Raw genomic sequence first — 12,023 nt, forward strand, 5'->3', positions numbered from 1 at the left:
CAGTAGAAAATGTACAATTTCAGCTGAATAAATTAAAGGTGCCTATTTCATGCTGGCACAGATCACATAGTTAGAAACTGCTACGCAGCATTCACTGCCTGAAGTCAACAGTATTTGTGTCTTATAAGGCTGCTGCCTTTTTTACATCAGGAAACTTTTCTTTGTGTAGCCTGGAGGAGACCAGCCTGCTAACTGGTTTTGCTAGACAGTATTTAGATGCTTTCCTCTTTCGTATTATTTTTACATTAATCTCTTTGATGAGAGGAAAGCCGTATCCCGTCAGTAACACCAAGAGTAGGAAGTTGCTCTTATAGCTGAGGGGCTGGACCTGGGCAGAGCGTAGTACGGATCCGGTCTTTGGTTGGGTCTGACACGTTCACTTTAACTCAAACAAGGTTCCTTAGCCTGCAAGTTGTGGGTACAGCAGGGCTGAAGACAAGCAAATAAAATAAGTGCCCAAACTGTGGCTTCTCCTGCTCATTTCCCAGCTGCTTCGCTGCCTTTTTGTTGGCCTCCGTTGCTGTTACATGCAGAGCTCTGTGAGCGGCAAGAGCACGTGCTGAAGAATTGTTTTGGGGACCTTTCGTTTCTCAAATAATTCATCAGTATTTCTGTCTTTTGGGGGAGTGGGAAAGAAGGCATGGAAATAATCAGGTAATACTGCCCTTTTTTACTGAAAACAATAGCAAATATTTATGAAACTAAAGAAAAAGCCCCACAACACAACCACGTATTTACAAACCCCAAGGTTTGTTGTCTTTGTATAAAGTAAATTCTTAGGGTTGGCATAAACATCCACTGAAGATGAAGAAAGACCAGGTGTGGGACCATAACATATTTTGTAGTGGCACTGATGAAAGTGAATTTTTAATTCTTCATTTCATTATTCTTCTCCTTTCACTCAGCAGAGGGAACTGGCTTACAGATTGGGCATAAGCTTTTCGGGTGCGTGGAAGCTTTCTAGAAGGTGGCAGTGCTTTAAAGGCTGCAGCGTGTGAAGGGTAAAAGCCATTAATTTAGGCTGTCCTAAGTTGCTGGGTGCGCTGTTCTGGAGAAAATTGCTGTGGGAAGTTCGAAATAACACCAGGCACAGAGGCTCCGGGCCAGGGCCGGGGCCGGGGCTCCACAGGTCTCGCTCCCCAACCTGCTGCCTTTGCTGAACACATTTTATTGTTTCCTGGCTTGCAACAGTGTGGTAATATGAGGTTGAGGCTTTCAAAAAAGTCCCTAGTAGAAACAAGAAGTTTGTCGGTTTAAGCTGTAGGAAAAATGAGTTAATAAGAGGGGGGAAAAGACAGCTTTGTTGTTCTGTGAGGCGGGAGATGCTGTGCAAAAATACGTTGCGTAAGATTAGATGGTGAAGGTGTATGACCAAATGCAGTCTTCTGTGCCACCAAATGCTGTGCTTTGAGAAATCCATTACAGATATTTTGACGTAATTTAGTGGATTGAGAATGTTTTGCAATGTGGCTGCACCTCTAAAGCGAAGAAGCTGTTTTGTTTACAGAGGTGATGGGCGTGGGATGATCTCGGTGCTCTCTAGGCATTGCAAGAGCACCAGTTCAGAAGCTTGAATATATTAAAAATGTCATAGCCTTTTCCTCATGCTACTCGAGAGCTGTTTTAATATGTATGTATTTGCACGTACATGCAACTGTGTAAGTAACTAGCTGGTTTCCATACACCTTTAACTGGTTCTTGAATATGACATAACCATTACATCTTCACTCATTTAAAAATATGAATATTCTTTCTGGTTTTGTAAACAAGTCATATGTTTGTTCTGGGTTACTTTTATGAATAAAGTTTGGGTGAAAATAATCATTAACTGGAATGGTGGTTTGAATTTTACTTTTTTTTTCCTGTTATTTGGGGACCTTTTCAACCAGATCTTTTTCTTGTGGCATTCTGGAGATACTCTGTCTTAAACTTGATCTCTTTACATCTACAAAGGAAAGGGATTTTAATGCTTGAGATGGGGTAGTTTTTCCTGAATTAACACAGGTTTGCCAAAGTGTTCTTTTAAGGTAAAAAAAAAGGCACAAAAAAGCTATATAATGTTATGCTGCAAATGCATTTAGAACCTCCTCAGAAGAGTTACTCCAAGTAATTTGTTTGATAGCCAAGTTTTTGATCTCTCTGGAAACACAAATTATTTCTTTTTCTTTGTAGATTTTCATTATTGCGTGTGTGTCTTAAAACATCATTTTGTATGGAAAATGCCTTTTTATTTCTGTATAGTAATAAAATTAAAGTTGTGTAGCCTTTTATCAATAGAACAACTTACACATGTTAATCGACTTGTCTCTCGTGTAAGGGTTTGGCTGTTAAACATGTATTTAAAAAAAGAAAAATATTAGTTTTGGTGTCATGTACATTGATGGCCTAACTTTATTGTGACAAGAAGTCACTGATCTTTTGCTGTTGTTATTGTATTGCAGTATGCCAGGGTTTGGATCCCAGATCCAGAGGAGGTTTGGAAGTCAGCAGAACTTCTCAAAGATTATAAACCTGGAGATAAAGTCCTCCAGCTTCGACTTGAAGAGGGCAAGGTAGGTCTGCATATTGTTTGTAAGGTGATTGTTCTTGTTCTTGACCAGAGACTGATGTATCTAACGCGGGAAGCTCTATTGTCAAAATATATCCATAGTTATGTATGTGCAATTCTTGTCCACTGACTTCCAGTAGTGTTTTTTTGATGCGATAAGTTACACTGTTTCATTACAAAAAATTTTGCTTGATATATAAAATAAGTAAAATTATAAAAATTGTTGCTTTTATCCAACTGCCTGTTGTGCAGTTGGAGGGACTGAATGAGGAAACCTAAACACCAGCTCTTCACGTTTCCATTTGTTTTTCAGGACCTAGAATATTCCCTAGATCCGAAGACGAAGGAACTCCCACCTTTGCGAAACCCTGACATACTTGTTGGTGAAAATGACCTCACAGCACTCAGTTATCTCCATGAACCTGCCGTTTTGCACAACCTCAAAGTTCGATTTATAGACTCTAAACTAATCTATACCTATTGTGGCAAGTACTGTCTTTTCATACCCTAATCTTCACAGGAAATGCCCTAGGCAGGACAAGGAAAAGTTGATTATTGATATGTCTACCTTTAACTTAAAGTCATTTAAGGATAGGACATGCTGGGCTATTCCTAGGGAAGTTCCTGTGTTTGTGGTCCTGAAGGGCATCAAGTAGACTTGAAAGTATTAAGGCTCAGAGAAAATTAACTCTGCTGCGTGTTCCTCTAGCTTTCCAATGGTCTCTGTTTATAAAGTGTGTATTCAGCAGTTTTAGCTTGCCAGTGGGATTCCTGTCTCGTTGATGTGTCCCTCAGGCTTGCTTAGACAGACGTGGGCTGGAGGAGGACTCCACACAGTGCAGGTGCAGGAGGCTAGCCTTGCTGTTCAGTGCATTTATTGCCCAGCCATGATTGCACCTACCTCTGCATTCAGCTCCTCCGCCTATATATGGAAAATACCAGTTTATTTTCTTTTTCGTGTTTTCCAATCAGTGCAACTATAGGAGTGAATTTTTAACCATGCACAAGGCAGTTCTTGTCCCATCACAACTAGGAGTAGTCTTGGTTTTAAAAATACCGTGTAACTCACGGTAGACTTTACCTGAAGCTGCTATTGCCTGTGATATTTTCAGATAGCCAGAATTGGCGGGAAGTTACACTTTCATGATCGCTTCAGTGTAAATGCAAAGTTTCAGCTGGGATCTATTGTGAAGAAGCATTGTGAGACAGTTTAGGCTTAAAACTTAGGTTTCATGCTTCTAGGCTTTTTTCTCTGTGTGCATGTGTTTCTTTTAAATCTCAGTGCTTAGCCAAAATACATTGGTAACTTTAAATATAGGCTTTCAATATACATAAATATTGTAAATTTTTCAAACATTTCTCTAGTTTATCTGTACTTAGTTCATTATCCTAGTGCATAAGAAACAGTTGATTTGTGGATTTTTTAAGTTGAGTAAAACAAAATATAATATGATGGTGTGATTGCTAGAAACAAGATATTGGAAATTGTCTGATTAAGGCAAAGACAGTACATGCAGTCAGTTTATAATTTGCATATTCATTGTAGCCCAGTTTATGCCAGCGGAAAACATGCCCCATAGTTTGTTTTTTAGTATACAGTTTGGATTTGTCTCTAATCAGACCTTTGTAGGACAGTCCTTGGTATCACAGGCCAGAATATAGTGAGCTTCCTTGAGGTTACCATATTTTGTTAGACTTGCTGTTTCTAATAGCATTGCTCTTTGCGCTGTTTTGCAAACTCTAGAGTGGGGAAGACACGTTGCAAGGTGGCCTTTGACAGAGAGCAGCGAATCATGGCTGCAGGAACCTGAAGCAGGAATTTGTGTTTTACACAAAGCCAAAGGCCTTGTCCTGTCCTGGTCGCTGTTAGAGCTCCACCCGTGGTGGTGGGTATGGAGAGCTAAGGCAGCCGGCACAGTAAACAAGTTGTGATAGACAGACTGCTGGAATTAATGTTCTGCCACATTTTGCTCACTGTGGATGTTACTAGGCGGTGGATGCTCAGAGGAGCGCATCTGCTCCCAGCCGTGCTCTCAGCAGCGTCCAGACCAGGGGGACTGAATCAGGCTTTGCCACCCTCTGCTTGCAGCCACACTTCATTCCTGTAGGAGTGGGAGGTGATTCATACCCACATCCCGTCCCATCGTGCAGTCAGAGCATGACTAGAGGAAACAGAATAATTTAGGTTGGAGGAGACCTCTGGAAGTCTTCAGTGAAGCTCCATATTTAAAACTGGTCTGACGAGATCAGGTTGCTCAGGGCTTGGACCACTCACAATATCAGAGGATCTGGGTAACTCCAGCGATGGAGATAGCACAGCCTCTCTGGGCAGCTCCTGCTGAGGGGGTGTCTTTTGGTCCCAGCACGGGGAAACTACCTCAGTTGCCCCAGTTTAGACGCTGTCTGTCCTTCTGTCCTTCATGGCCCCTTGGCAAAGCTCTTGATGGGGAAACATTGTGTGAAAGGGCTTTTGTGCAACTGGATTCTCATGGCCTGAGCTTGTCAGGGGTTTTCAGTCTGGGTTTTGTGGTTCCATGCCTAGTGATACCCCCATGCCCCTCCCATAAGACAGCCTGCCTGGTTTCTGTTTCGGCTGCTTACAGACATGGTCTGTGTTTAACATCATTTGAGAGGCTTTCAAAAGGAATGTGCTGTCTGCTAGTTTTGTTTTGCTGTGTTTGGGAAAACACATTGTTTTCATGTTTTCCCTAGTGCAGCTTTAACTGTGGGTTTGGCTGGTTTTAGAGTTTCTCATGGGGCTGGAAGGCCCGTAGCTCTCCATGGATGGCTCTGCCAAAGGGCCTTGGTCAGGGGTTTTGCTTCTGAGCAAGACTCGAGTGATGGTTCTGGGAGCTACGTGTGGGTTTATTAGAAACTTGTGGATCCAGCAGTGCTGGGGTTCCTGGTGATCAGAGCGGAGGAGGTGTAACACTGCCTGGTGACCCGAGGAGTCCAGTAGTGCTGTGGATTTATTGGATTCGGGTGTAGGTTTATGTACATTATGTTACGAGCGAAGGAAAATAAAGTTGGCCTGTTGGCCTTTAAAAACCTGTTGCTTTGGCCGTGGGCATTCACCTTTCAAACTGCTCTGTCGGTTCCTGTTCTGAGTACAAGTTACTTCCCCTCTGCAATTGGTGTTTTATTGCCCCAGAGCTCTGCCAGCAGAAGGAACTGTATTTGCCTCTATAATCTGAGTCACACGTTAGGCGGGTTGATTTAACTACCCCATGAAGGTGGTTTGAGCCAACCCACCTGATTTAGCCCGAGGGAGATTAAACCCACTTTAATCTGCCGAGAGAATTATGATAACATTATTCTCAACCAGCAGAACTAGAACACGGGGTGGATGAATGTCCATGGCCCTAGAAACGAAGTCAACTCTCCTGTCTGAGTGTAATATGTCAAATGGATATTAAATTCTTTAAAATTTCACTTTGAAGTAATCCAGGCTTTTAAACAGAAAACTTCCTGATTTCTTAATTTCAAATCAGCCTTTCACCAGCAATTCAGAGGTGATTTATAACTTTGCTTTACTGTTGGGAATGTGAAGAGTTAATGAAGGACATTGAAAAGTTACAAAGGAAAATCTGAATGCTTACATGGAAAAACTGCTGTTACTGGGATGAAAACTTTGTGAATGCTGCTGGTTAGTTCAGATGTATGAAGTACTATCTGCTATGCAGGAGAGCAAACTTTAATTTAAATTAATAGATTATTTATGTTGATATCCAGTTTGTCCACAAATGAGTGAATATGTTCAAGATAAAGAATTAGACAGTTATTATTTTGGGTATATATAAGAAGAATGGCAAAAAGAGTAGCCAGAGTTTAATTTAGTGTAATTGTAGGAGTGAAAACACAGATCTGATCTGGAAAAGGCCATGATAATTCTTAAAACAGCAATATGATTTATTTGAGATAAAGAGAAGTTATGTGTAAATTAATCTGGATTATAGTCCTGCGAGACAGACTGATTTAAAAGTTCCATAGAAAGCATGTAATTCCTAACGCACTTGGTTTGGATATTTCCAGATGGTAGTTGTTTGTTGATTTTACAGATTGCTACTGAAGTTAAGTGATTTAATATGCTGGAGACTTGTCATGGGGTTGCTTGTTTTGAATTCAAGGGTTTATTTTTGCCAATGTAGCCAAAAGCAGGAGGGAATTTTCTGGAGCCTCTCACAGCTCTTTGTCAAATATCACTTTGATTAGACTTGCAAGCCTGGGAGGCTTGGCTTGGCAGCACGGCCTCACTTAACTTTTTACTACTTTTTCACGGTTACAAGGGGCAAATGTTAAAAACTGACAGCGAGAATATTCCTCGAGTCTGCTAGCAACAAGGCCTCTTTGCCTCCCTAACCTCCCTCTTATTTTTTGGCTCATCACTGCAGCGTTAGAACTTGGCATACAGTTTTATAGAGACTTTTTGCTTGAGCTCCTGAGTCATTTCAGTGAAGTCTTGGATAATGGAAAAACACTGACTCTGCTAACATGGGCGTGTCTGGATGTAAAACTTGCCATATATTGGAGAAAATAGATCCAGATCTTTCAGATCTCTTCATGAAAGACGTTCTGTTGTTGCTTAATGTTTTTGCTGTGGTTTGTGCCTGATCTGTAAATGCATAACAGAATTTTAAAAAGGGATGATGCTCCCAGCAGCAGTGCCAGACTGTAGATGCTTTCACTTCCCTTCTCCTGCCTTTTCCATGGAAAATTCCTTAGGCAGACATCCCGACACTGTGATCTGCGCAGAGCAGAGGCCTGGGATCTGCATTGAGGAAGTCTGTGTGTGTGTGTGAATTTCTGAGTAAATTTAGAAGCGAGCTGAGTGCTGTGGAAATGCTTCTGGTGCAGCTTCAGCAGGGATGGTTTGCCCAGGAAGCATGCTCTAGTCACCGTGCAGCCATCTGCACCTGCATTGTCACTTCTAGGCACAAAATACATATATGTATAAGTAATATAAGATATAAGTAGTTTTTGTCAAATTATCCCTCCGCGCACAGCAACCCTCATTTCTCGTGAAAGAGAAAATTGTACCAAAAAAAACATTTAAGGTCTCACTTTGTGGTGAGGAAGGTTGGACAGAGTAAGACTCCCTTGTGGGGAGAGGAACGGCATAACTTTAGAAATGCTATGCTAATAAGCAGCATTAAAAAAGGCACATATGTGTTTAACTGAGATGGAAAACCAAGAAAAAGGAAGGCATAAGTAGTTACACACAAAGATGTGTAAGGTGAGGGGTTTATGGTGCCTTCTAGAGTTATTACTCAATTTCCTGACATGAATAAGTACTGCTTTGTATCAGCCTCAAGAAATATGTCTACATGCATTTTTTTTTTTTGATCCCTTTGAGCCGGAGGTTGTCCTGCCTGACTGGCAGAGCTGTCTTGGAACCTGAATTATACCGTGATTCTACTTGGTTGCTTGTTACAAAAACGGAAGGTGTTATTCCTGGGCACAGCATAACAGCTGAAGGGTTAATACTTCACATATCCAAACTGACAGTCAGTGAGGCCATGTAGTACTTTTAATTCACAAATCACTTTATCATTTGTAATTCACAGCAAAACACAGGGAAGTACAATGCACATTCATTGGTTTACTGCACTGAGCAGGCACTATTTCTCTGAGTCTGGTTGTTCCATGCATGCCTTTTCTAGGCAGACAGAGGGAAAAAAAGTAAATTGTCACTGATGTGTTTCCTAAAGCAGGGTGGAAGTAAACTCTTCTCATACTTTCTGTATGCAAAACTGTGGTGAGAATAAATGTCTGCTGAAGCCAGCAATATCCTATCCCTGTTCTTCTCTAGTTAATATTTACAGAAAGGTTAGAACGATAGCTGGCGTTAAAGCCATTTTTTGGTTTGTTTTATTTTGAAATGACTATTAATAATTCCTTTTGTTTCATTTCCTTTGTAGGTATCGTCTTAGTGGCCATAAACCCTTATGAACAACTGCCTATCTATGGCGAGGATATCATCAATGCATACAGTGGCCAAAATATGGGAGATATGGATCCACATATCTTTGCGGTGGCTGAAGAAGCATATAAGCAGATGGCCAGGTTTGTAGACCACGAGTCTTGAAGTCATTCTTTTTCTGAAAAGAATAAGGTTTATAATTTCTGGCTGATGGCCTTCTCTTTAATTTATAGCTCATGAAATATTTTGCAAGATCTGCCTTTTATCCAATGTTTTAGTACATTTCGCAAGAGGATAAATTGCTGGAGTCAGAGAACATAAGGCACTATGAATGCCATGGAGATCATGGCCACTGACAGCTAACAGGAATAACCACAGCTCTTGTCAATATTTAGGTCTAAAATTAGCCCAGTGTTTTATATGATTATGTTGTTTTAATTTGATTAGCAAAATGTGGGATTTTTTTTAATCATCAGTGGATTTTTAAAGAGGAAGGTGCCAGATTCTTAACTGTTCCATATTTATATGTGGTACTGACAAGAGAAAAAAAAAAATCACTCAGCTTATCAGTGCTATTATAGGCTCCCAGTCGTGTTGGTAAAGTCCTGGCTGTGTAATCTGCCTGTGGCTGTTGTTGACTGGAATTAAGACAGAGCAGAGGGACGATTGCACAGAGTGCCTGAAAACAGTGTCTCTAAGGACACTGTAACAGCTGTGCAGGAAATCCTCATTTCTTTAAATGTTGCACTAAAATAAACTTGTCACCCAAGGGGAGTGGTTATTAGAAACTTCTTCCCCCTCGTCCCAAGAGCATGCCAATTTGAGGTGCTTTAGAAATATTTTATTTCTAGGATATCTTGTGGGCTATGGTGTGGTCTTTGCTTAGCAAAGATGGTCCCTGGTATCCTCACTGGTTAGCTGCAAGGTCTTGATACAGTTTTCCTTGTTGACAATACAGCCCATGATCAAATTAATCAAGTAAAACAGTGGCAGACCTCTAGATTAATTCTGATGGTCCTCAAGCCATACTGCAGGAGGGCAAGGCAAGGGGAGAGTGGGTTAGAGGTGATGAAATGTTCATCTCTGAAATTAGAATCGTAGAACCACAGAATGGCTTAGGTTGGAAGGGACCTTGGTGATCACCTAATCCAACCTCCCTGTCATGGGCAGGGACACCTCTCAACTAGACCAGGTTGCTCAAGGCCTCATCCAACCTGGCCTTGAACATCTCCAGGGAGGGGGCAGCCACTGCCTTTCTGGACAGTTTATTCCAAAGTCTTGCACCCTCATACTGAAGAATTTTTTCCTAAGATCCAATCTAAACCTATTCTCCTTCAATTTAAATCCATTTCCCCTTGTCCTAGCTGTTCGTTTAAGAATCCATATGAATTGAATAAAATGCTCTGTATACTGTGAAGTTAGTCAGCTTCATATGTGAATATGGTGATTCACGATAACCACGTAATAGATAATTTCAAAAGAAAGTGGTACAATACAATGCGGCATTTCATGACTTAGGGTAATTGCGAAATAGCCGGTGTTTCAAAAATACCCTACATGTGCACTGTTGAATGGCAGAGGTATTCACCTTGCTGCCTTTCTGCTAAGAAAATAGACATCTAATTTGGTATGGGAATATAAAGTCAGAACTGTGTGTTATGGCAGTCACATCTGCGTTGTGGCTCTTTTGGGCGAGATCACTGCTGTTTTACAGATCTGCATCACTGTTGTTTTGAACAGACTTGCCACTCAAGTCCCTCTAAAAGCTCTACTAAATAAGAATTTATTAGCCTTCTTTTACATCTGAGACACAGTACAGTGACCTGCAATTATATGTCAGTGATGGATGTGATCCAAATTCCTAGAATTTTTGTTCTTAATATTAACCAGTGGAAGTAAGAGGTTGGGGGGGGATCTCTCTCCACTGGCTGCCTCTAACTGCTGTGTGAAGCAGGCTTCCCTCTGACCTGTCGTGAAACTTCAAATTGCTGGATCACCTGTGTTCTGTGTGCTTGTTAGCTGAAGCCTGTGCCATGGAGATTTCGATCTTCCACCAGCTGTATTCCCTGCTGTCAAGGGAAGATTCAGGGCTGAGATTTGGCTGGAGTTTCTGCCGTGGTTTTCCCTTTTTCTGTTAATTGCCAGCTCTGCATCTCTCACTGTGCCCTCCAGCAATTCTGCTGTCCTGAAAAAGAACAGATAAGATGTGGTAGAAGTTCCTTTTTTGAAGCAAATTATGAGAAATTACATAAGCATAGAAATGATACTAAATTATCATTTTGCATTAATGAATTAATTCCTGTGTGTGTCTATGACATGCTGTAAATAATTAGTTATTCTTTTATGACTGACAGTATTTCCATAGGTGCAAAATGAAATCTGAGCACCCAATGAAAATGAAAAAAATTCATCTACACTGAAGTAACAATTTCACTGTTTGTTTAGTTTCCCAATGTTTATTTCCTTTACTCGCTTTTTTTTTTTTGCTTTGTTTGTTTTTAAGAACTTTTTCTGTTGCTTTGGATTTGGACAAACTGTGTTTACTGATTGAATTTTGTTTTCTATTGCTGTTTCCAATTCCTTAATCAGTTGTCCTGCCCTTTAACTTCAGTGATACTTCTACACTCTGAGCAAAACACCTTTTACTCCTGAATTACAAAGTTAAAGAAAAAAATGTGCAGATTTACATTTCTGCAGCTGGTTATTTAAAAATGAAAACCAGATTATGACTATTTCATTAATGCTTTAATAATTACGTTGAATATTCATATGGTAGCTACTCATTACAGCATTCATCTGCATTTATGCATGTCATTGGTGAGATACGGTTTTCTGTTGTTTCTAATCTTTTGCAATTCCATCTTTAAATGATCACTGGAATGATTGGTCATGATGCTCCTATCCGTAAGGCTTCAGTGAACTCTTCTAAATATTTACTCGTTAGAGCTTCCTGTTAATTTATAATTTAACGATTTAGAATTTGTTCTTGCTAGCTTTGCTATTTGACCTGCTGTGGCTGAGAAACTCCTTCCATGTGTGTAGTTGTAACCAAATGATTTCTGTGGTCTTCAGCCAAGGAAAATGCCCCATGACAGCGATCAGGAAAGCTGGTGATTGTACACTAAATATTTGCATTGCATCTTCAGCAAAAATACATTGTAAAAATGTTGGCTGCTGGAATGACAGGGGTGGAGCTCACGTCTGGCCTGTGCAGGAAGGGTGGCATTCAGCAACTGCTTGGAGTTAATTGCGGCGTAAAACAGCACACAGAGACACCTTCGCGTGGGAAGTCTGCTGCAGAGAGCGCCCAGTGGCGTGGTGGGCGCGGGCTGTGGCGTGCCCCTTTGGGCATCCCTTGTTTCCTCGTTCCGCAGCAGTTCTGTCACCACTGTCCGCTGGAGGGTTAGTGAAAAGAAATGTGGCTCGTCTTTGCCCATAGCTGACAATCAAATAGGTGATTATCGTTTGCTTAGTCGCTCCTTGTCTTTTTCAGCAGCTGAAAATGTCCACAGGTCTTTTAAGACTTCTCCCATTTTGGATTATTACTTACTTTGT

The 12,023-nt window shown here is 40.9% G+C and overlaps 1 protein-coding gene across 1 annotated transcript in view; it reads left to right on the plus strand.

The window, feature by feature from the left end:
- Window positions 1–12,023, plus strand: part of MYO5A (myosin VA (heavy chain 12, myoxin)) — an 88,083-nt gene that overhangs the window by 6,695 nt on the left and 69,365 nt on the right. Inside the window, exons 2-4 of the mRNA XM_009864345.1 lie at window positions 2,442–2,552; window positions 2,862–3,033; window positions 8,467–8,611. Coding sequence (XP_009862647.1) covers window positions 2,442–2,552; window positions 2,862–3,033; window positions 8,467–8,611 — 428 coding nt within the window. The remainder of the gene's footprint in view (window positions 1–2,441; window positions 2,553–2,861; window positions 3,034–8,466; window positions 8,612–12,023) is intronic.

Source organism: Apaloderma vittatum, unplaced genomic scaffold (genome assembly GCF_000703405.1).
Source record: "Apaloderma vittatum isolate BGI_N311 unplaced genomic scaffold, ASM70340v1 scaffold38992, whole genome shotgun sequence".
NCBI classification, from domain to species: domain Eukaryota; kingdom Metazoa; phylum Chordata; class Aves; order Trogoniformes; family Trogonidae; genus Apaloderma; species Apaloderma vittatum.